Raw genomic sequence first — 24,593 nt, 5'->3', positions numbered from 1 at the left:
TTGAATATTAGATTCTGGGCATATTCATGCAGACTTTCACTTTGGTAAAAGTGATGACATTATAATTCTGGAAAACAATTTTTCTTGCTGTAAACACCAAGTTTTCCACTTCTGTCTATACATTCAGGATAAAAGGCTTACTTACGTAAGTGGAAAAATAAAATGTACAAATGTGAAACAAATGTCCTTTACCACAAAGAATAACCCTAACATCAAAGAAATATCCCTATGTCCTGCATATTTGATCTTAAATGCAGACAGGGTGTGAGGGAGACTGCACTTGTACACAGCCTTTTATGTTGTTTAAAGCTTAGCTGCATTACAGTTACAGAATACACTGTACTCTTTTGCTTTAAGTTTTCAATATATAAGAAGAATAAAATTAAAAATTTTCCCCCAAGGCTGTAATGGGTAATATGGTCTATAAACAGTCAAAATAGCTTTACAGTGCTGCCAAATCTGTAGTAATTAGCTCAAGTGAACATTAACATAAGACTCAAGAAGGTTCTGATGGGATCTAAAGGGTACAAACAGCAATGATGGGATTTTTGAAACATTAATATGTCTTCACATGCAAACTCCTAAATATAGTTTTATTGAGATTGTTCATAGTTAATCTCAATACAATTAATAAGAATGAGCTGCTACCTGCAGAACTGCACAAGTAACTTAAGGAATCAGAACACTAAATTTCCTGGTGTTTTGTATCAGACCTACAACAAAGACCTTACACTAACATCCACCCCTCCAAGCACACTTGCCAGGGGAGGATGATACTCTGGCTAAGCTCTCCCACAGAACTGTGACTGAATCACTTCTGATACTCTACCTTAGTGTTTCCAGCAAGTCTAGCAAAACTAAGCATGCTGTACCCCAATAAGGTCTGACCCTAAACAGGAAACTACTTGGGTACCACGTGCCTGCAGAATGCACACTGCTGGTGTTTGTAGCCTCTTTCCAATTACCAGACTATGAAATGGGTCTGAACCACACAGGAGAAAAAAGAATGTTTCAAAACTAACATTTTAGGAAATAACTACAAAGGATTAATATACTGGCAGTACAGTGTTTTAAATATATGTCTTTCAAAAACAATTCTTCCCTTTCGGCTAAGTTTTTTATAGTGTACAGCATTTCCCATGTCAGATTATGGTGTAGTTATAACTCAAAATAAATCAGAAAATATTCTAGAGGTAAAAAAAAGTGTGTATATACTAGATTGACAGAAACATCACCTCTTTCTTTGCGTAAAAAAGGTCTTCATTAGCTTCCATTTGCTCAAGAACCAAGTAGGTTTGGAGACAGCCACTGTATGTAATTTTTAGATGGAAGAAATACCCATACTTCAGAGAAGACTGAAGACATTTACAGAATCACTTTAATATGCTACCTTCAAAATTTTGCAAACCTACATATAAAAGCTTAAGTCCATCTTTTATGGGACTAAATATTTTGAGGCTCAAAATAGCTTCCTGTTCCAATCTCATCTCTGAAAAGATTTAATAAATGTATCTAATATCATGAGGGATAAATTTCCTTTTCAAAACAGAAATTTTTAATTTTTTTACCAGTAAACCTTTTAGCAGCAATTATTAAATTAAATGCAAAACAAAATGCTCTAACAATAAATTACAAGAGCCCAAGAGAGAAGACCATCTGCCTATTGCCCCTTTTGTTTAGAATAGAATTTATCTAGAATTTGGCTTACAGGTTTTAACATCAACTGTATTAAAAGGTGACAGTACATTTTCTGTTAATTCCTACTGGTGTCTTAGGAAAGCTCTTATCATGGAAAGGAACAAAATGCTTCACAGTTGGTAGATACAACGAGTGATTCTGGGGAAAAGATAACTAAAAATTACTCTTTATTCGTATTTACAATCATGACTACGACCAAGTGTGGATGATGCCCTTAAGTCCCAAGTCCATGAAATTGCAGGTCAGGATTCTCCCTTTTTCCTTTTCTTTCCTGCAAGCAAAATACTAGCACAGTCCTCCTGAGTACTCATCTTCCTCTTCATCAGCAGCTGCAGTGGCGACGCCATCAGGCTTGGCCTGCGGTGTCGCAGGTGATTTCTTCTTGATTCCCCCTCCTGGAACCACCAAACTCAGGCCCAGCTTAGCATACTGTCAACGACAGAACATGTTCTCAGAAGTGGGTAGCGAGAATCCTGACGTGTTTTAGTTAGCTATAAAAAGACAGAGCCTAGCTCACTACCCTCATGAACACCAGTACCACCGTTCAGATGGGAAAACAAAACACAACAATGCTGTTAGAACCTCATGACCATGATGTGACAGGTACACAACTAGTAAAAATATCAATTACGTCTTAAACTGACCTGATACTGTGATAAGACTCTAAAGTCCTAAGACCAAATAAACAGGTCTTCACAAATCTACTGAAAAAGAAATGAGGAAAAAATAAAAACTTACACACAAGGTTCCCTTTATACGTAAGGCATCATGTGAGGCCGTTTCTCATATGCTGACTAATGTATGCTTCATAGCAGTCAAGCAAGATGGGTACCAGAGCTCTATTTTTAAACATCAGTCAACTGAGGCTAAGAGACAGTTAATAGCCTGCATCGCACAGCTAGCTGTCACAGAAGTAGGATCCCCATAGGTCTACGGAATTATGAAGGCCACTACACAATGGGCCCTTTCAGACAGTGAGCCTAAAACAACTTAATAAAATGAGCAACCTACAGAGGACAACAGATGGAAGGGGAAGCCGAGAAATGCGGCTGATTTAAAAATATGCATGTGGTCCACAGAGTTAGATGGCTGTAAACCCACATGACATCCAATTATCTAAATCAATGGTGAAATTCAATGCAAGTCGTCAGTTTCTTTAAGATTAGTAGTTCGAGAAGAAAAAGAGATAGAAAACCTCACAAATCCATGGGAGAAAAACAATCTCACTAGAAACTCTTCCTTTCAAGAAGAAAGAGGAAAGCTATCCAAATAGGCCCACTTACGTCATTGTCCATGTACTTGAAAAGTGGCGAGTTGCAGACCTCTGACACTTGATCTTGGTCTTGCTGGTCGTAACCTTCGAGCAGCTGTTCAAGTGCAGCACAGTCTTCACTGCCATTGAACCCTGGTATGCTACAGTAAGCACAAAGCACACTGCTTCACTTTTTCCTTAAAAGAACACTTCTCAGCCAGGGATGATTCTGCCCTTGGCAGACATCTGACAAGGTCTGCAGACATTCTGGTTGTTATGAGTGAGAAAGTACTAGTGGCAGCCAGTGGGCAGGGACTGGAGATGCTGCTAAAAACCCTGCAGGGCACAGGACAGCCCACACCACAGAGAGTTAGTTATCCAGCCCAGCCCAAATATCGACAGTGTGGAGACTGAGAATGCTCACTTCAGTCACCCCTCACAATATCCTTCTGCAACATACAGTTTTGAGAACTTGTATTTTTTCCTTTTTTTTTTTTTTTGTTGTCTTTTTCTTAGAAGGCAAATAAAGCAAAATGACTAAAGTCATTCACTCCCATGAAGGTTCCCAAGAGAAAAACACAGGAAAGAAAACAACTTGTAAAAATCCTACTGTAAAAGCTAAAATCGTAGTTGAGTATTCCTATCACTAATGAAGAGTTATTTAAAAAAACCAGTTTCATGGCCAGAACATTTGCCTAAGCAGCAATCTTAGCTGCAGAAGCAGCAATGTCAACACTGCAAGCGGACACGGCCCAGACGATGCCTCACCTGTAGCTCTCCCGGACACATCTCTCCGCAGCCACATAGTCGTTTCTGTGCAGATGCACTAAGACTTGAGCAATTGTTTTCTAAAACAAAAAAGATGATCATGGTCAAATTTATATCTATTTAATAAAGTCAATTTCCTAGCAATATTAAAAACACCTGGAATTTAACTTTCAGTGTCTTGGTTTGTATAATATATAAATAGTAACTTCCACAGGACACCTGAGGGAAAATATCCTAAAACAGTACCGCTCAAATTCTCATGTCCTGGGATTTGGGTGACGTGAAGAGTTTGGAGAGGAGAACAACCTAAGGAGAACCTTGGGTTCAGCCACTTCTAACAAGTTCTCAAGTACTGCTGCTACTGCTGGTCTGAGGACCACACTTTGAAGAGAAGCCTTAGAACACAATCACCACGTTTAAGGGAATTTCTTTCAAATATCCATATAGATTTAATCTTGAAAAGGGAATAAAAAAAGGAGGGGGGAACACATAACTCTACAATGATACTTTTGAATTCTTAAGAAGATACTAGGAAAAAGACTTATTAATGAAAACATCTGAAAACATAAATTATAGTATTTATAAATCAACACAAAAGCAGTAATAAAATCCAGGACATGACTGATAAAAACTTATCAGCTAAATAGCTCTTCATAAAGTATTTTTCAATCTTTTGAATTTCTATTCCTTAGATAACTTTTACTGATCTATCTTCAAGTTCACTAAGTCTTTCCTTTGTCACCTGCATTATAAGATTAAGCTCAACCAGTATTTTATTTCAGATAATGTGCATTTCAGTCCTAAAATTCCCATTTAGTTCATTTTTACAGTTTCTAAAAAAATAAATTTTTTTTCTGTAAGAAAACAATAGGTCTCCTTTTCTCTTCATTTCAATTGGTTTACCTTCACCTCACTTAGGACAATTAATCCAAAGTCTTCATGTGATAATTTCAACAACTTCCGAGTTGGCAACAGTTGTCTTTTCTCCTGAAAACTGGTCAGTTTCCTGGTTCTTGCATGTTGAGTAACTTTAAACTGTACTGTGAGTGTTCTGCTGCACAGCCTCTGCTGTGATCGCAGGAGGGTGTGGATGCTTTCAGCAGGCAATCAGCCCAGTTAGGTTCACATTGCATACTGCGTCTTGCTTTTGGTGGGCAGTGGTTCTAATCTTAGTTCAAATCCTTTACTGTGTAGCTTTGGGTCCGTCCCTTCAGGGGGCTGTATGAGACTTGGGTAGTGGTTTAAATCTTATTTCAGTTTTCAAAACACTGCACTCCTACTTTGGGCCTGTCCCACACAGGCACAGCTGGGATGTAAACCCAAGGCTTGTACGGGCTATGCACACACGCAGGGGATTCCTTTTCCCAGCTCTCTCCTTTCTGGGATTTTCTCCTCGCTCTCTCAGCTCATCTTGCCAGGTCCTCTGGCCAAAGGGACTGGGGTTCTTTTGGAGCTTTCTCAGCCGTAGCCACCATCACAGCTGTAGCTCCATGACTAGCGTTCAACCATGGAGCAAAGCCAAGGGAAGAAAAAGAGAGGAAAACAATGGGACCTCTTCTCCCAGTTCCTCTGGTTAGAAAAATCAGGTTTAAAGTTTTCATTGTACTATGGCCTCTGCTACCCAGCTCCACGGCTGTGGGCTTCTCTCAGGGTAATGCCGCAAGAGGAAATAGAAAAAAACGTACGAAACTCACTCCCATATTGGTTGTTTATCCAAGGGCTTGTTTCCCCACTCTGTTCACCTGCTTTTATTTACTTTGCAGAGTTTGAGGGTAACTGTTCTTTGAATTGTATCTAGTAAATTAGCTGTAATCAGCAAGAGAGACAGGCTATAGTGGCCTTACTCATCTTGGTCAGAAAGAGACTCATAAATATTATTTTACAACAACATAGAACTATCTACAGAATCCTTAGTTTTTATTTATACCAATATGAAAAATTACATAATGAAAAGCCACAAATGAACACTCTCAAAGAATACCTTATAACAAGTTGGATAATTCTCAATTTCCTTATAAATATTTTTTTCTTTCTGAATAGAGAGGGCTGCCTCATCAAACCTAAAAACAAAACAAAGAAATGTAAAACAAGGCAAATCCAAATGATCAATAGCAAGGTCACCTTTGTAATGATATTTGTAATATTTGATATCTCAGATTTTAGAGAAACAAAGGACAGATGTTGTAGCAACTGCTCCACGAGCCATGTTTCCATGAGCTCTGCTCACCTGGCTTGTCTTTTAAATGCCTGACTCCGCTTTTAGGCATCAAGGTGACAAAAGAACTTAAGGATGGGTGAGGTGAGTTCAAACGGAGAATTTTAAGTTTGGTAAAGATTGTCCATTATATCTACAAAACAAACTGCTTTGTGAAATGTATTAGAGCAACAAGGCTCAATTTCATCCCCCAGATTTCTTTCCTTTAGGCTAAAAGAACATTCAGATGCCCCAAGAGCACCCTACACCCCCACCTTGTGCTCACCATCACATACCCTTGCTGCCTCAGTGGGCCCTAGTAAGCTGCATGGTGCCTAAGAGGGCAGCTTGAAGGGGAAGCAAGTTCGAGGGCTAAAGAAAATCCTCCCTGCACCTCCCATCTGCAACATTCTTCTTCGTCTTTCCATCTACTCTCACACATTCTGCTTTTCTTCCATTCTACCCAATGGATGAACAGGAAGCAGTGGAAAGGGATCACCAAAACTTTTCCCCCAAACCCTGCAGGCCCTTACCCTTTTCTCACTCCTCCAGCCCTAAATTCATCAAATCCTAATCGGATCCTCCCCTCCCTGAAAAGTTGCAGTATACTCTGAATGCCAGGACTCCTTTAGTGGCACCTAACTAAGGACTGGATGAATTATGCAGTCTTCACCCATTTCTCTCACCCCAATGAACAATCTGAGATTACAGAAGCAGCTACCAGTGGCCTGGCATTGGGAGTTCACACAGCCCAACAGCTGTACTGTTAGGATACAAAGGGACAGATTTGTGATCCAAAATAAAAATGTAAAAATGTTACACTATATGCTCTATTTTTCTGTATGTTAATTACCTTTTAAAAAAATAGTTGCATATACACACACACACACACACACACACACACACTGGCTTGGTTTATGGTAATACAAACCAGTACTTATGAGTTAAATTAAATTTTTGTGGGCTACACTCTGGCAACTTCGTGCCTCATAAAATAACACTCACTGGAGAAATGCACTCTGAATTTCCAAAGATCAACCTGATAAATTTTTGGAACAAAACTTACAAGCTGGTTACAGTAGCAGAATTCTAAAATTGCCCCCAAGATTCTCATCCTTCATATACATTCTCTGTATAATCTCCCTTTGAGTGCAGGCAGGACCTCTGAATATGATAAGACATCACTCCTATGTTTAGGATACTAATCAGTTGACTTGAGTGAATCACCATCTGTATGAGCCTGACAACAGGTGAGCCCTTAGAGGGCGCGGGCCCTTGCTGAAGTTAGAGACTGGAAGTCAGAGATGTGCTCCTGATGCCTTCACTCAGCAGCAAACTACCATGCCGTGAACCACCTATGGGCACATGTCCAGGAACTGAGGGTGCACTCTAGAGCTGAGAGTGGGCCCTGGCTGATAGGCAGCAAGAAAATAGGGATCTATGTCACATAGCTGCAAGGAAAAAAATTCTGCCAACACCCAGCGAGCTTGGAAAAGGACCCAAATCTCAGGTGAAATCACGGCCCCTCAGACCCCTTGATTTCAGCCCGGCGAGATCCTGAGCAGACAATCCAGCTACACTGTGTCCAGACTTCTAACCTATAGAAACTGCGAGGTAATCAGTGAATGTTGTTTTAAACTGCTAAGTTTGTGGTAATTTATTATGCAGAAATAGAAAATTAATGCAAGAGAGACTAAATGTATCCATATCATTTGTAATTGTGACCCTGAGCTTATCACAGATCCTGTTTTATAAAATAAATTACATCAGAATATTCTGTGACTGTAAAGTCCAGATTTTATCATTCTAGTAAGAATCTCAGTATTTTAAGTTTTTCATATATTTAACTATAAAGACTACATTCTTCACACGTGAATTATTTATTTCCTTGGCATAAAAATAGCATTCCCATGTGCTAATATCTACCTAACAAAAGAGCCAAGAAAAATATTCTGCATTTATATGGATTTGTAGTCAAAAAAAAAATTGATCAACTTTCCTAAAAGTCCATGAAATTGGCATGCAAGGCCAACTGTTTTCAAAATGTATCCAGGAAATTATCCATTACTTATTATAATCAATCACAGATGACTTCAACTTTCCCATCAGGTAGTTCTTAATATTTCTAACAAAATAAAATGTATCTGGGTTTGCTGAAGATAGAATACATTGTTTTCATCTTCTTGTAATTAAAGAGACCCAAATAAAACTAAAATGTAAACTTCACAGAAATTATGTACATGTGGCAGGAAACTGTCATAGAACATCATTCATTGGGTATCATTCAACAGACACCTTCCTCACCATGATGCAAACTCTTGCTCTGGCCCCAACTATCAATATTTCCTGAACTCCAGAATATATTTTTTAAACTATCTACAAAAATTTTTAGCCTACTTGTCCTATTCCCAACTAAACTTATAATCATCAGTGATAAGCTTGTTTCTATACTCCTCACCTCTGTTGTTAATGGCATCATGGACAGGACAGTTACTCAAGACAGAAACCCAGGGACTCTCTTAACCGTACACACTCCCAAATACATATACACCCAGCCCTCCCTGTGTTTAGGATCTAGTGACTGTCTCAGAAGACAGGTGCACTTTTCTTTGCTAAATGAGTGGGATTTGGTTCACTGAGGGAAAACACTGTGTGCTGGTCTGCTCCCTGCCCCAGAATTTCTTAGGAAGGCCAAGGGATGTAAGCCCTAAGCCATGAGCAACTTGCTGGAAAGGCCCTTCTAAGAGGCAATGAGGGCACTGGTCTTGGACCGACTCTGAGGCCACCCCAGATGCTACCTAAATGAAATTCTGAATCACTACTGAATTATGGCTCTCCAGAACCAAAGGAAAAGCAAGAGACTAATATATTAAATACATTGTTATGCTAAATATAAAGTATTGTTACATTAGGGCTAAATCTTACAGTCTCAGGTTAATGCAAAAACATAAGCACATTAACTAAACATAACAAGCATAATTGTAAATTTTATGCCACACACGCTATTAGATGTTACTTGTGTAAAGTATAAAATTGCCACCTATGTTAGTTGTTAGGAAATTAATGCAATCAGATTATAATCTAAGTATGTACTGAAGATATTCAAGTAACACTTAAATTTTCTCAATTATCTTTCCATTAGTATAAACTCCCCATGCTTTTTCTTACCCTGCACTACCCAAGTTCCTGACAGAAGTACCACAGCAGTAGACTTTTAATTCTTTCACACGACAGTCACCCAGGAACACTTTTCAAAATATATTCCTTCACATTCCCGAATAAATTTAAATCAGTTTTTACATTGTTATACAATTCAAAAATATATTTCCATAAATTTTTTGTTCAAACACTGCAGAAAATATTTTAAAAATGCATTTTTACTAAAAAGAAAAAAATAATAAAACAAAATCATGAAGTAAATAAAAGACCCAATTGGTTGCCCTAGGTCTATAAATTTCCACTGTCCACCTTTCAAGCATATCCACACAACATTCTCACTTCTGCTGCTCATTCAGTTCACATCCTACCCCTCCAACTGCAGCTGTGAAGAAAACTCAGTACTTGTTTTAGAACAATGGTTTTCATTACACCTGTCAAAACCAGTAAGCAATGTTTTCAGAATGATAGTGGCTACCAGGCCTAAGGGAACTCCCTGAGGAACATGCACAAGTAGCTGGAGATGAGACTCATCCTGGCCCTTCTCTCCTCCTTTGCTACTCCCCCTAAAACACAGTTTTAGATAATCTATGTTTGGGGAAAAAAAGGGCAAAAGATGGCATGAAAAGGAGAAATACTTTAGGGAAGCTGAAGCAGAGTGGACCCCACACAGCACTGTCCTCACCTTCTGCAACTTCACGTCTTCCACCCTCCACGGGGTCCTACAGGAAGGGGCCTCGTGCTCTGTCAAGGCACTGGGAGCCTTAGGGGAGGACCATTAGGAGGTGGACTGGATGGGAAAGGGAGGTAAAGATATGCCAGGACTTGACTACTGTATGCCCTGTAATGAGAACAGTCAAGGACACTATTCTGTTTCTACCATGTGGGGCTCCAGAGTCAGAATCCGGGCGATACCTTACAGTTCAGCTATTCCGCAATAGCCTGGGAGCCACCACCATGAACAGCTTAGTCTCTATCACAAACACTTTCAGGGATTAAAATGAACCACTTATAAGTTGGGAATTGTACATCTAAAATGAGAATGTTTAATAGCTACTCCTAGATTAATACATTCTCATGTTCCTCTAAACCTATTTGAATTATATTTTAGAATCCGCAGTCTTCATGATGAAAAAATTTACCTGAGTCTCAGAAAGGAAGAGATAGATTCATTAGTCATAATGTACCTTGGGTCTTTTCTGTCACTGGAAAGCTATGGAAAAATTTCAATTAAGATACCTACATCCAGACATATAATCTCCTAAAGATGTTGACCTTAAATATTATTGAGAATTTGGCAAACAGAATTTTATTAATAACAGAAATTGTTTACTAAGCATAAATTGAGGTAAAGTAAAAAACAAAAGGAAAATCCAATAGGATTCTAGCTTTCTGGGGTTCAACTATTTGTGCCTTAATTCATATGTTTAAAGGATAAAAAATGGATTAAAAAAGGATAAAAAAATTTAATGACACTATTTGGCTGTCAAGAACTGTCAATTTCATAGGTGAACATTTAGGGCATCTTTGTCATTTATCCCAATATTCTTATTTTTCCTCGAGAGAGACATACTACAGCTGATCTTAGCCAAAAGGCCAAGAAGCGACGTGGGAGACGTTATGATCTAACCACATAACAGGTCAAGAAAACCATTTTCTCTCTCATGCTGCTGAGCCACGTCTCCACGAATACAAACACAGTGCATGACAAACTTTGGTATTACACTTTAGAAAAACAGATCTTTTAACATTTAATTCTATGCATCTACTGTCTAATAGATGTCAATTTTTCCACTGAGTGGCCAGATGTTGACTATAGCTCGCACCGAAAAAAAGATTAACAAGCTATCCCCTATATCACTCGCCAGTCAAATGTGGATTCAAGTACACACGGACACACAGGAATACAGTTTTGAAAGACATACCTGCGTCCTCGTACTAGCAATCTGGAGGCTTTTCCTAGTAATTCAACTGCCTGTCGTAAGCGTTCTTCATTCTAAAGGAATCAAAGAAAAAGAAATATTGGCTGCATGAATGCAGAAATCTTTTTACCTCTCAATATTTATTTTATAAAGAAGTAATCACACTCCATCAAGGGGGAAAATCAAAGCTGCTAGTCCACTTCACTATTCTCTAATAGAAAAAAAGAAATACAGTTCAGTTGTGAGCATGGAAAAAGCATGGAAAAAACATTTCTCTGTTTTCCTATATATTATGAATGTAAACATTCTAAGTAATTAAAGAGAATATTAAAATGCAAACTTACTTCAAACACATTAGCTGTCTGTTGATACAACTGTACAGCCTTTTCTGGATCTACATTTTCTATAAGCCTGAATTAGACAAGAAAATTTGACTTATATGAAAACCAGAAAACTTTTTCAAAGGACATTATTAAAGCAAAAAGACAATGACTTCTATGCAGAGATGGGGGCTACTAACAGCAGTAGCACACACTCACTTTCCAGCTCGCTCCAACGCCATAGCTGCGGTGTCAGGGGTGCCGTTTTCTAGATACATCATGCTGGCCTTCTCAATGAGCTGAACAGCCTCTGGTAGTTTCTGCATCTCCTTTGGGCAAAGGATACAGCACAGATCAGAAAATGCATCATAAGAAATACAGAGTTAATCAGAAAGGCAATTATTTTACCCCTAATTCATGAAAGTAAATGACTCAAAAACGTTACAACACAAGTATATTTAAAATGAAATGCCTTCACATGGTTACTCTCCCAATCAAGCTTCATTTAACCAAATCAAAAATGAACCAGGTAATTTCTACACAGAGTTCATCACCATTTGACAGACTTTCAGGAAAACTATGTAAATAGTAGAAATCAAAAAACTTGCTCTTTACTGTTTTCTAAGCATTTACAATTCTTTAAACATTTACTGAGCACTACTGTATACAAGGCCTTTGTCAAAAATCACAAACTGATAGCCCAAGGGCTATATCTCATTTCTAAGTGCATTCTGCTTGAACCATGCAGTATTTTATACTTTTCATAGAAATTCTGTTTTATGGCTACCTTTTAAAAAGATATCAAAATCTACAGCAACAGTGGGCATGCATTCCCACATGGCAATCAATAATGAGCTGGGGCTGAGCCGTGGCTGTCCCTGTTAGATGAGGCCTGCCATCTCCTGGAATTGGCTGCAATTCTTCCCATTCCTCATTCCCGACTGCCCTACACAGCCAGGGCTGCCTCACTCACCTCAGTTGTCCTCTATGCCCTGCGTTCATCTGAGTTTACAACTTCTTCCACGCCGATATCATCAGCAGAATAAATCCTCTATCTTACTATTAATCAATTAAGTCTCAGGATCTTATGGTCCAAATATCTAATATCTCTAAATCAAAAAATTTTTAAATAAACTAAAAAAACTTAAAAAAATCATTTAAAAGCAAGTTATAAAGTTTTACAAGAATTACTTATTTAGGGGTGACTTCTGTATTTTAACGTAGCCTCCACACTGACATCTTATGGGTTGTCTTAAAATCTGCCTATTCAGTCCCTTGCTAAGTGACAAATTCATCACGATATCCCTAATAAAACTGCTGGTCTCATTCTCACCAACTCCAAAACATAACTTTTGATTATTTAGTTATGGAAATTAACAATAAAACAGACTGAAAGATACTGTAGGAAATAGTTATCATTCACCCAAGTGGAATATGTTAATATATATCCAAACTTCAGTAAACAAATAAAAACAAACTTTCTTGTTATAAAACCAAAGGTCAATGAAAAAATCTAAGTCTGTGATATATGTTGGAGGCTATTTGAGTAAACAGTGGAGGTAAACCTAACAGTATCACCCACTTTAGCCATGAGGGACATTTTGGCTTTACAGAATACAGGTGACCTCTGAACGGCATGGGTTTGATCTGTGTGGGTCCAATTATTCACAGATTTTTTTCTGCCTCTGCCACTCCTGACTGGCTCCTTCTCGGTCTACTCAGGGTGAAGATGATGACAAGGCTGATGACCTTCATGATGATCCACTTCCACTTAATTAAAGGTAAATCTATTTTCTCTTCTTTATGGTTTTCTTAACATTTTCTTTTCTCTAGCTTACTTTATTGTAAAAATACAGTGTATAATACACATTACATATAACATACAACAAACGTATCAATCGACTGTTAATGTTATAGGCAAGGTATCCAGTTAACAGTAGGCTACTGGTAGTTAAATTTTCAAGGAGTGAAAAGTTATATGTGGATTTGACTGTACAGGGGGTCAGTATCCCCAAACCTCCCTTTTTTCAAAGGCTAACTGGATATTTCTTACCCTAATTCACCTATTCATAATTAAATACATACTGAGCATCTACAGTATAAAAGCATCTGGGGGAATAAAAGAAATAACACCGGGACTATCCTTCATGAGTTTTACCTAGTAGGTAAGACATACAGAGCTGTAACTACAGTATGCAGTAAGTACTATCTAAGGCCTGTGTTAGCATTCAAATCAAGTGAACCTGTGAATAACAGAGGTCCAACCACTATAATGACACTTCTCCACAAAAAACGATGGGCTGCCTACTTAAAAGTTATACCATTCACCATCAATGCCTATTTTCAATGGCTTGTGTGCCTATGGAACAAACAGGATATGAAATCACAACAATCATAAAATGATATAACCAAAGGTTGATCACAAGTCCCTGTGGCTTCCCCTGTGCCTGTATCTAATGCCACTCCCTAAGCCTTACAGGAGGATAAATGTGAAGGATTGTATGACAAATTGTGGACATTTTAGCACAGAATTAACTGTGGACCATGTAGCTCAGGATTGTTCAAAGGCATTTAATTTAAATACAAGACCATGCCAGTAGGAATTTTCCTTCATGTGTTTCCCTATCAGTTAAGTTTATTTTTCTTCATACAAAGTAGTGCCTTTCCAACCCTCTAATTAAACAGACAGTTGGGCAATGTTTCCACTGTTCAAACTGATGCCATAAATAATTGCTCACTGATACCTAAATAATAACTACTGATGAAGACTCAAGTCTTAGCACAGCTGTTGGAATATAACTGAAGTTGTGAGAATTATTAGTGTCCTAGAATTGCTATGCTAAGATAATATATCCTAATAATAGCCCCCTGGGAGCTTCCTAGTTCTCAGGGGAAACTAAGACAGGAGAGGGCGAGAGCAGATCCCTGGCTTCTTAGGCTGTAAGAAAATTCTAGTTGCCAAGGAATTGCTGCTAATAATCTAACTTGCATCATCTGATATCAATTTAGTTACATGTTTAGCCAGAAAAGCTTTATCTCAATGGGTTTATCAAAAGAAAGCATAATTTATTTAAACATTTTCCTATTATCAAAAATTTACATAATTGCCACTTTTTTCAATAAATATCCCTATGTATAAATCTTTGCTGTCTCTATTTCTTGTTGTTTTTTTTTTTTTTTTTTTGAGACAGAGTCTCACTCTGTTGCCCAGGCTAGAGTGAGTGCCGTGGCGTCAGCCTAGCTCACAGCAACCTCAAACTCCTGAGCTCAAGGGATCCTCCTGTCTCAGCCTCCCGAGTAGCTGGGACTACAGGCACGCGCCACCATGCCCGGCTAATTTTTTCTATATATATATTTTTTAGCTGTCCATATAATTTCTTTCTATTTTTAGTAGAGATGGGGTCTCGCTCTTGCTCAGGCTGGTCTCGAACTCCTGAGCTCAAACGATCCGCCCACCTCGGCCTCCCAGAGTGCTAGGATTACAGGCGTGAGCCACCGTGCCCGGCCGCTGTCTCTATTTCTTTATGATAGATTCACAGAATTGGCATTTCTAGGTCAAAGGCTAGGAAACTTAAGCATGTTAACAGCTATTACTAGCATTCTTTAATCTTTCCAATGTTTCTAAATGTTCTACAATGAGCATGTAGTCACTGAAAAAAATAAGTTCATATTATAAAAGTCACAGAAATTAAAAAGCTTTACTAAAGTATAAGTTGTTAAGGCAAAGCTTTATAATAAATAATTCAAAACAGCTTTTACCATATTAGAAAACAAAAAATGGAAAGATATTTTATTTCAATTGCCACCTGGCATACTTTGAGAGTAAGTGTCATAAGTAATATGTTCTGTCTCACTACAACAGGATATTAACTCCCAACATGCTTTTAAGCAGAAATATAAAACGTGTCATAGGTACATTAGTCAGAATATCCCATTTAAAAAGAATCAGTTAAAGTAGCAAAAACTTAAGTCAGTGGTTCTTTTCGCTGCCAACTATTCATAAAATAAGCAAAAATCTCTCCTTTTTCTAACCCATGAGTAATACTAAAAAAAGCTTGTAAATTTTTATTATATTAAGATGTCCTTAAGTTCTGAAAAGTAGGGAAATCTCCCATATAGGTTTTTTTGTTGTTGTTTGTTCGTTTAAGCAATACACATCTGTCCTGGATACAGAGCTCAGAACCTTGCTACAGTTTCCAGTTTCCTCCAAGTCATTTTCTCTTAAATTTCACTTTTAATACTCCCTAAGACACACAGGACATCCCCTATGGGTCCAATTAGTGTTACTCTGGACAGGAAGTCTTAACTTAGCATCTCTTGCCTTACAGTAAGAAAGCTTTTCAACCTCATTATAAATTCTACTTTAACACCTTGTAATTTACCTACACAACAGCTGTGACACAACACCATCACTGACCTTCAACATCATGCCAGCTTGCTCATAAGCTCTGCAAAGAGAACATAATTTCTCTGATGAGACCGTAATGAAATAAGGGAGACGACAAACTTTCTGGTGAGGAACTACTGGTGAGGGAAATGACTTCAATTAAAACTGGCTCATGCACAACATATCGTTTTAGGCTTGTATAACCATACAACATAATTTTTTCGCCATCTTATTTTCATGGACAATAATAATGCCTTAGGAACATCAGACATCTGAGCTGAAGAGACTGTGCAGATGCAAAATTAAGTAAAGCTCAGAAAGGTTAAATTAGTTTCCATTTGCCAAACTTAAATGTAAGTTTTAAAACAAATACTCTCCACAAAAGCAGGAGAAAGCTTCCTGCTTCTCTTCCACAGGCACTATTAACTATCAAGAAAAGGGAAAAAAGAGATTCTAACTTATACTTTTTTTATAGGCTACTGAACAAAATAGTCCTGAAAGTATTGTGCCAAATTTAATTTAAACACTGTATATCTGACAGGAGTGACTTAGTTTTTAAGGTTCAGGTAAAGACTGAAGCAAATGGAAATCACTATTTTATTTAAATCAATACAAAATCAATTCATTATTTACAAATTTATAATTTGAGAAAAATTCACTGACCTACAGAAAAATAGCAACATTTAAAACACAATCTGCAAATACATGAAATCATAGAGAATATTTACTTACTTGGCAGCATGAAAAAGACTGAATGGATGTAATGAAGTCAAAATTAAGGAAAAAAAGGAAATCTATTAATAGTTTCTAAAGATCTGCTATTCAAAAAACAGTTTACTAAATCACTAAGTTGGTTTCAAAGGACAAACCCTACAAACAGGTAAAGAAGAATTAATTCAGTGCCTGTTGATATCTCTTAAAACATCATAATTCCCAAAAACACTGACAGAACACCATATAGATTTTAAACTATATTATGCCTTAATCTGAAGAGTTTTACTAAAATCCAAAGTTATTTGACTATAATTTGCAAGTAAGATAAAATAAACATTTTTTAATCACTAAGCTTTAAAATACCTTAGGACAATTTATTGTTTCTAACTACTTATAAATCTTATTTCAAATACCTAAAGAAGACTGTATTTTTAAAAAATTGATACACCAGTTCATGCATTTTCAATACCTGTGCTACTTCTACATTCTTCAGCAAGTCTACAGATTTCCCTCATTTCATCCCAAGTAAGACCATCATAACGAAAACCAGAAACAATGGAAAATGAATTCCCAAATGTAGCTCTGCAAATAAGTGTGGACCTTATCATCAAACATCAGTATAAATGCTCCTTCAGAGTTTAAAATGCAGAATTTTTCTAATCATTTTCTATTTTAAAAACTTTATTTCACAGGTAGCAAACGTAGAGCAAGAGAAAATAGTTTATCAAAACCATCTAACTGTTTAATTTCTTTTTAATGACTGAAAAAGATACGCCCTATTATTTTCATGAGCAACAGCTTCCCTCAGGCAGGCATCTTTTGCTTGCTCAAACTGTTTGGCATTTTTAAAAGCAACGGCTGAAATAAAAAAAGAATAGACTTTCTATTTCCATCATTTAAAACCCTTAAATGAATCACTACTGAAATCTGTGTTTTGATCGAAAGATTGAAATAGTTATTTCAATCAAACACAAAGTTTCATAAAACTATAAAATACTATCTTTTTATGAAGCAATTTCTTCACAACTTTTCTGATTATCAATAATTTAAAATTTTCAAGTTTTTCTTTTTTAATTATTGACCATTGACAACAAATCAGTGCTATGTCCACTCAAATTCAAGAAGTCTTTCTAACATCAACACTTTCAAACAATCCCAAATAACAGATAGGTACTTCAGTCACAAAAGACAGCATCTTACTTCACCAGTTTTACATTTAATAACAAAAACAGTGCTTTAGTTATAGTTCATTAAATTATTTAGAAGCTGAAGACCAACCAATAAATACATTAAATAATTCTATAATAAATCTTCCTTTTGGCACAATTTTTAAATAAATGTCTGACAATGCACTTTTTAAAGAAAGCAAAATTTTTATACTATTTAGCTGTCTATGAAAAAAATCTCACTGTTCAAAGAGCTAAAGTATATTGCTAGCTGCTTTAAATGTATAATCATCAAAGCAAAACAATTAAGAGTAGCTGTAAAATATGATCTTACAAATTTTGGAAAACTTACCAAAGGTTGCTTACAAAGAAGTAAAAAGCATAGTGCTACTGGAAAAGTGTTACCTGTTAAAAAACACTTAAGATTCTCTTTAAAAAAATGTTGAAAACAAAAAAACTGAAATTTTTCTCCTTGCTTTTCCATCTTAGCTTTTTAAAACATTTATTCTACTGATTAAACATATTTTGCATAAACCCTTAAAGAAAATAAATAAAAGATGCTTTAATGGGAAAATCTGACCTAGAATATTTATTTTTGAATGTAGCTCATGGTCTCAGAGGTATATAAAACAAATACATCTTAAATTTCCTTCATAGAGGAGACTTGCAAAAAGTTGTACACTCCTGTTACAAAAGCACCCTCATATAAGGTGTCTATAAAATCTACATAAAGTTTGAACTTTTAATAATTTTTAAAATGACATGTAAACAATTTACATAATGCCAGAGACAGAATTCACTCAGATTTAAAGTGCTAAAGACTCATTTGTCATCATTTCTTTCATCTAGAAAATAAACCCTGCCAGGCGCGGTGGCTCACGCCTCTAATCGGCACTCCGGGAGGCCAAAACGGGTGGATCTCTCGAGGTCAGGAGTTCGAGACCAGCCTGAGCAAGAGTGAGACCCCGTCTCTACCAAAAATAGAAAGAAATTATCTGGCCAACTAAAAATATATAGAGAAAAAATTAGCTGGGCATGGTAGCTGGCGCATGCCTGTAGTCCCAGCTACTCGGGAGGCTGAGGCAGAAGGACTGCTTGAGCCCAGGAGTTTGAGGTTGCTGTGAGCTAGGCTGACACCACGGCAATCACTCTAGCCTGGGCAACAAAGCGAGACTCTTGTCTCAAAAAGGAAAATAAACCCTACATTATGCTGATTAGTTTCAACTGACCTTATTTTTCTTTTCTTTGGTAATATACCAAGACTAAAGTCTATACAAAAACACTTGCCTTAGGTGATCCCTAAGCTAGGCTAACAAATGTTATCAGGGCTATTGCTGAAAATGTGTGTAAGGTCCTTCAAAATTGTGTTATACTTTTTTCTTTTTTTTTTTTTTTGAGACAGAGTCTCGCTCTGTTGCCCAGGCTAGAGTGAGTACCGTGGCGTCAGCCTAGCTCACAGCAACCTCAAACTCCTGGGGTTAAGCAATACTTCTGCCTCAGCCTCCCGAGTAGCTGGGACTACAGGCATGCGCCACCATGCCAGGCTAATTTTTTCTATATATATTTTTAGTTGGCCAGATAATTACTTTCTATTTTTAGTAGAGACGGGGGAGAAGGGGGCGGTGTCTCGCTCTTGCTCAGGCTGGTCTCGAACTCCTGACTTAGAGCGATCCACCGGTTTCAGCCTCCCAGAGTGCTAGGATTACAGGCGTGAGCCACCACGCCGGGCCGTGTTATACTTTATTTATACCCAAAAAGATCACAAATATTCTGAGAGCTACCATTCTTGAATTATTAATAAAAATGCTAAATTTTTAGTAAATTCCTTTCCTGTTACATATTTCAGATTGTTTACATTTTACATTCAGATAAATTTATTAAAATATGTATATAGCTTAACATTTCATGAACATTTAACGTGTATCTCAAACACATAATGTGCCAAACAAACATGGTTTGCAGACAGGCTTAGGATGAGGCTAAGTTAAAAAAAAAATTTAAAAGAAAACTCTTTATTCACTAATAGGAAGTATAATAGAGGAATACGGCAAAACTTATGGATATAGTAAACAAATGACTGACACTAAAGAATACACAAGCAATGCTAAAAACCTGCAGCTGTGTACCACCAACCCTACCCATCTCTGCTGTTATGAAAGGCAGGTGCCACGATCTACAACTCATCCTCAACACATCCAAAAACAAGTGGAAAAAAACACAAGGGCTCCTGCTGTTGTTTTGTTTTGTTTGTTTGTTTGATTGTTTGAACTATCAAAGTCCATACAAAGCATAAAAGTATCATGCTGAGATGAAGTTGTCAGACCACTTTAAGATTATACACTGGAGCAACAAGACTATAGTCACAAATACCTGCTTTTCCATATTCTGAAGCAGCACTGTCATAATCTGGCTTCCATTTTAAAAAACCAGTTTTCAGGCTAGAATGAAAGGAAGACAAATTTAACAGAGTTACCAACCACATTTATACGACAGATCCCTGAAGCCATCAGGCACAAACTCCCCATTTTGCCCACCTATACCCAAACCTATTAATAACCAATACAACCTCACTTCTTCCCCTCCCCCGTCGCAGATGTGATTTCCTCCTAGAGGTTCTCAATGCATGGTCCCCAGAACAGCAGCATCAGCATTACCTAGGAACTTGCTAGAAATGTAAATTGTTCACCCCACTCCAGACCTACAGAACCCTCTGAGGTTTAACAAGCACAGAGATGCATTAAAGCGTGAGAACCTCTGAAGCACACTATTGTCAGCAATTGGATTCATGAGGTTAGGTTTACGCTCAGAAGAGAGGCTAAAGACATAAATGGAGGACTCACCAGCATATGCCACACCAAGAACATAGATAAGATCCCCGAGGGAGATTGGAGACAGGAGAGAAAGGCTAAGGAACACAATCATTCCATGGGACAACAGAGGAAGTAGGCAATACAGGGTGAGAATCAGCCACCAATGAGCAGGAAGGGTAACCAGAAGAGAAGCATATTATGAAAACCAAGAGAAATGCTTTCTAGGATCACTACTGCCTTCTCTGATGCCAAATCAAAGTACAATCAAATCTGAGTCCCCATCAGGCTTGCCTTTTCTGCAATAATTTATTTATTTTCTTATTTTAAAGTAATTTCAGATTTAGTTTAAACTAATTCAGTGACTGTCAAACTTGGGTTTGCATAAGAATTGCTGAATACCATCTTAAATTTACATAAAACACTGTTGGCTTCAAATGAAGCAACTTAACTGACAGACAGGGAATCCCCAAGACCCCTCAGAAGTGCACCCTTCATTCTGTGACAACTGTGTGAGCCGCCCAGGAGCCCTACTAAGTAACATTTTTTGCCGATTAAATTTAACATGTCTAACATCTAAAATTTGTTTATATACATATAAACTGTTACAAGATTCAAATTTATAAGCAATTTTTCAAGCTTACCAAGAACTGCATTGCTCAGAAAAATAAAATCCTTAAATTGTGGTGTGTATTCTAATCCACAAAATTGAGGAAATATGCAATAAAGCAAAATTCTAACCCTCCAATCCCTATCCCAAAACATTTGTTACATTCTATATATTAATGTAATTTTTTAAATCCCACCAAAAACAAGATACATTCAAACATGGAAAGACTCAGGTATTTAAATACAGCAAATCATCCCCCATCAACTGAACAGCACTAATTAGGAAGAATAAAGTCAGTACAGTTAATTTAGATTTAGTGGCGATACCACCTGTTAGTGTTTTTGACTTTTTGTACAAAGAGTCAGTAAGGAAACTGACCAATTTCCATAGGAGAAAAAAAAAAAAAAACACACAAAACCAAACCAAACAACAAAACTACCATCTATGTTGAGGGATTAATTACAAAACTACTTGGCAATATTGAACTGTATTAGAAAATTGAGAAAAATGAACTCTTTTCTCCAAAGCTCCTGACCCATTTTTCAACTGCCACCTACTGAGCAACTCTGTCTAGAAGGATTTCAAACTAACACTTTAAGCTTGAACCCAACACCCCTCTGCCCCAGCCCTACCCACCAACCATGTCCATTCATTTACATCCCCTATCTTGGCTGAAGGGCTCTCCCACTCCATCTCCCAAGTTAGAAACCCAGGAGTCAAGCCTTTACCTCTAAATCCAGGAAGCATATCATTAAAGCATATCAACCCTATTTGATAAATGTCACCAAATCTGCCCCTTCACTGTTGAATTCAGGCCATCAACACCTCCCCATGTGGTCAATACCTACTAACCTGCCTCACAGCACCTTCAAGGGTGGGTCACATTTCCTGCTTTACCTTCCTCTTCCCCACCCTGAAGATACTTTCTCTTGCTTTGTATCTCCACTATGACCACTGAATACTTCTATTCTACCACTGAACACCTTACTTTTACTAATCTGTTCTCATCTGCCCTCCTGTGAGGAAGGGACCACTTTTGGTTACTCGGGATCCCAAGGGACTGATACAGGTACACAGCAACAACTTCATAATCCTTGCTTACTGAAAATGCCAAAGTTCTCCCTGCTCCCCTCCCCGACAGTCTATCTCCACATTACTGCCATATTTATTTCACCAAAAGCAAATCTAATCAGGTTTACTGGTTATTCAGTTCCTAAAAAAGCCAAGTTTCACAACCATGTGAGGGGCTACCCCTTCAGTTTGGCCCCAACTTTCCTGGGCTCTAGCTCATCCCCCAACACTGCAACTGCACTACTTTCTGTGTGTCCTGAGCATGTTTTTTCAGGTCTGTGAACATACTACATCCTTTGCATAGGATCTCTCTCATAGGATTTGCCCTCTGTCTAAAAATTACTTATTTTTCAGGCCCTGCTCAGAAATCACCTCTATGAAACCTTCCTAAATTTCCTTAGGACAAAAAAACTTCTCCCTCTGTTTCCAATGCAGTTTATATATTAATAGCTTTATTTACTCCACACACTATTCTAGTTATACTTTTGTGCTTACTCCCACTAGAAAGTGAGATTGTTTTGGCAATCTCCTGCACCAGGACAGCCCCAGTACCTTACATACTGCCTGGAAAAAATATGGTGTAACAGAAAAAGCTTGCATTTTTCCACTCTTTTAAACTGGCTTTGACATCTTTCAACTGTGCAGCCTTGGGTAAGTCGTTATGAAGCTCCCCTAAGCCTCATTTCCTCTTATGTAAAATGAGAATCTGTATTTGGAAAGTTGTTGTGACGATCTCAGGTGATGAAATTAATTACCTATGTGACGCACCTACCACAGGGCACAATGCAGATGTTTCCTTACCCGTAATTACCAGATAAAAATTTGTTGGAGTAATGAAACTGGGGGAAGGAGAGGGTCAAAAGGATAAACTAAGGAGAATCAGTTCAGTTTCACAAATATTGTTGGTGCCTACTACATGCTGTACCAGAAGGTGGCAGAACAAATACATAAAAAGGAGTAAGGAGGCACACAGCTCCCTCCTACACGAACAGTATGATGGCAGATAAGGGTTCACCGAGAATTTTCTGAGTAAATCTATAGCTCCCCAAAACACAAGGAACTCTTCTAGAGCTGTGGTTCTCAACAGGACGAATTTTTTCCCTCAGGAAACATTGTGGTTGTCATAAATGGGGAGGGAGGTGGGAGGTGCGACTGGCATCTAGTAGGTAGAGACCAGGGATGCCGCTAAAGATCCTACAATGCACAGACGGGACAGCCCCCACCACCAGCAGCCATCTGGTCCAGAGCCTCGGTCGACAAACCCTTTGTAGAGGAAAATCAACCGAACACTGCGCCGGAACCCTCTTCCCATCGACACCAGATCTGGCAGAAGACTTCCGGTGGGGCGGACGAACTTCGCTTCTCAACGTGCAGCAGCTCGGGCCCCTAAGAGTCCGCCGCCGGGGACGCCCGGCTCCCGCAGCCTCGCCGGCGTCAGCGCGCCGCGGTCCCCTACTCCCGGCGCCCTCCCTCCGACCCCGCCGGGGTGCTGAGTAAGACCGGGCCAAGCGGGGCATAGACCCAGCGTCCGCACACAGGCCCACGGGAGGCTCTCTCACTCACTATTTCTCTGCTTTGGCGAGATGCTCCAGCCCCTCGTTTATCTTCTGAGCCGCCATCTCCACAGCCCAGACCCTGACGTGGGGAGAGAGCGAGGAAGCTACCGTGGTCCACGAAAGAACCCGGCCGAGTAGGCGTGGGAACGCCGAAAAGGAAGCCGGGACGGCGCAGCGGCCGAGCGGCTACGGAGGGCCGGAGGGCGCAAACTTGCTGCGGCGAAGCGGGACCGTAGTCTGCAGAATTACGCCGCTGGGAGACATCGCGCAGGCGCAGAACGTCAAGGCTGGCCAGACCTGGGGCTCTTAGCGCAGGCGTGGTAGGATAGTGAAGGGGGGGTGTTTATTCATTCAACCGATATTTATTGAGCACCTAATATGTGCCAGGCACTGTTCCAGGACCTGGAAAATAAGCAGGGAGTACAACAGACAAAACCTCCCTCCTTCATAGAGCCTCGTTTTCTCATGCGTGTGAAAACGCTGTGGATCCTCTTTGTAGTTAGTTGGCCTTATAATTTATTACATCTGACGTTTCGCTGTACCACAGCTAGAATAGTATTCATTCATTTATCCATTCTGCCTTTTGAGCGCCAACTGTATATCAGTCAATATGCAAAACAGACTATAAGCCTGATAACTGTCAAATAATCACTTGACTATTTCAAGCTGTGATAAGTGCTCTGAATGCCAACTTCAGGGAGTTAGAGTCTCGTGCCACGGTCTGGTAGAATAGGAGCTGGTAATACAATTGGTTCCATTTGTACTTTATGGTGATTTTAATATCTACATGGATGACTCCTGCAATGCCTATACAGCCTCTCTGTTTCCAACCTCCAATGATCTTTGCTTACACCCCTCTCAGCCTCCTATTCCCAGCATCAGATCTTTGACCTTACCAAAAACTGCATGCCCTCCATAGTGTCAGTTCAAGCAGCCCACTTTACTCTCTTCTGTCATCCACTTCATACCTCC

General features: G+C 38.6%; 1 protein-coding gene across 1 annotated transcript; it reads right to left on the bottom strand.

Annotated features, from left to right (window-relative positions):
- NAPG (NSF attachment protein gamma) lies at window positions 1-23,750 on the bottom strand. Its single transcript, XM_069468278.1, has 12 exons — window positions 23,629-23,750; window positions 19,948-20,015; window positions 17,185-17,269; window positions 16,430-16,447; window positions 15,728-15,758; window positions 11,530-11,639; window positions 11,335-11,401; window positions 10,994-11,064; window positions 5,700-5,778; window positions 3,719-3,798; window positions 2,982-3,111; window positions 1-2,127 (listed from the first exon to the last, which is right to left on the bottom strand). The coding sequence occupies exons 1-12, from the start codon at window positions 23,682-23,684 to the stop codon at window positions 1,984-1,986; spliced, it is 939 nt and encodes a 312-aa protein (XP_069324379.1). The 5' UTR covers window positions 23,685-23,750; the 3' UTR covers window positions 1-1,983.
- Between the last annotated feature and the right edge of the window lie 843 nt (window positions 23,751-24,593).

Source organism: Eulemur rufifrons, chromosome 5, assembly GCF_041146395.1.
Source record: "Eulemur rufifrons isolate Redbay chromosome 5, OSU_ERuf_1, whole genome shotgun sequence".
NCBI classification, from domain to species: domain Eukaryota; kingdom Metazoa; phylum Chordata; class Mammalia; order Primates; family Lemuridae; genus Eulemur; species Eulemur rufifrons.
Note: the sequence above shows the minus strand (reverse complement) of the source record. Positions and strands in the feature narration are given on the sequence as shown.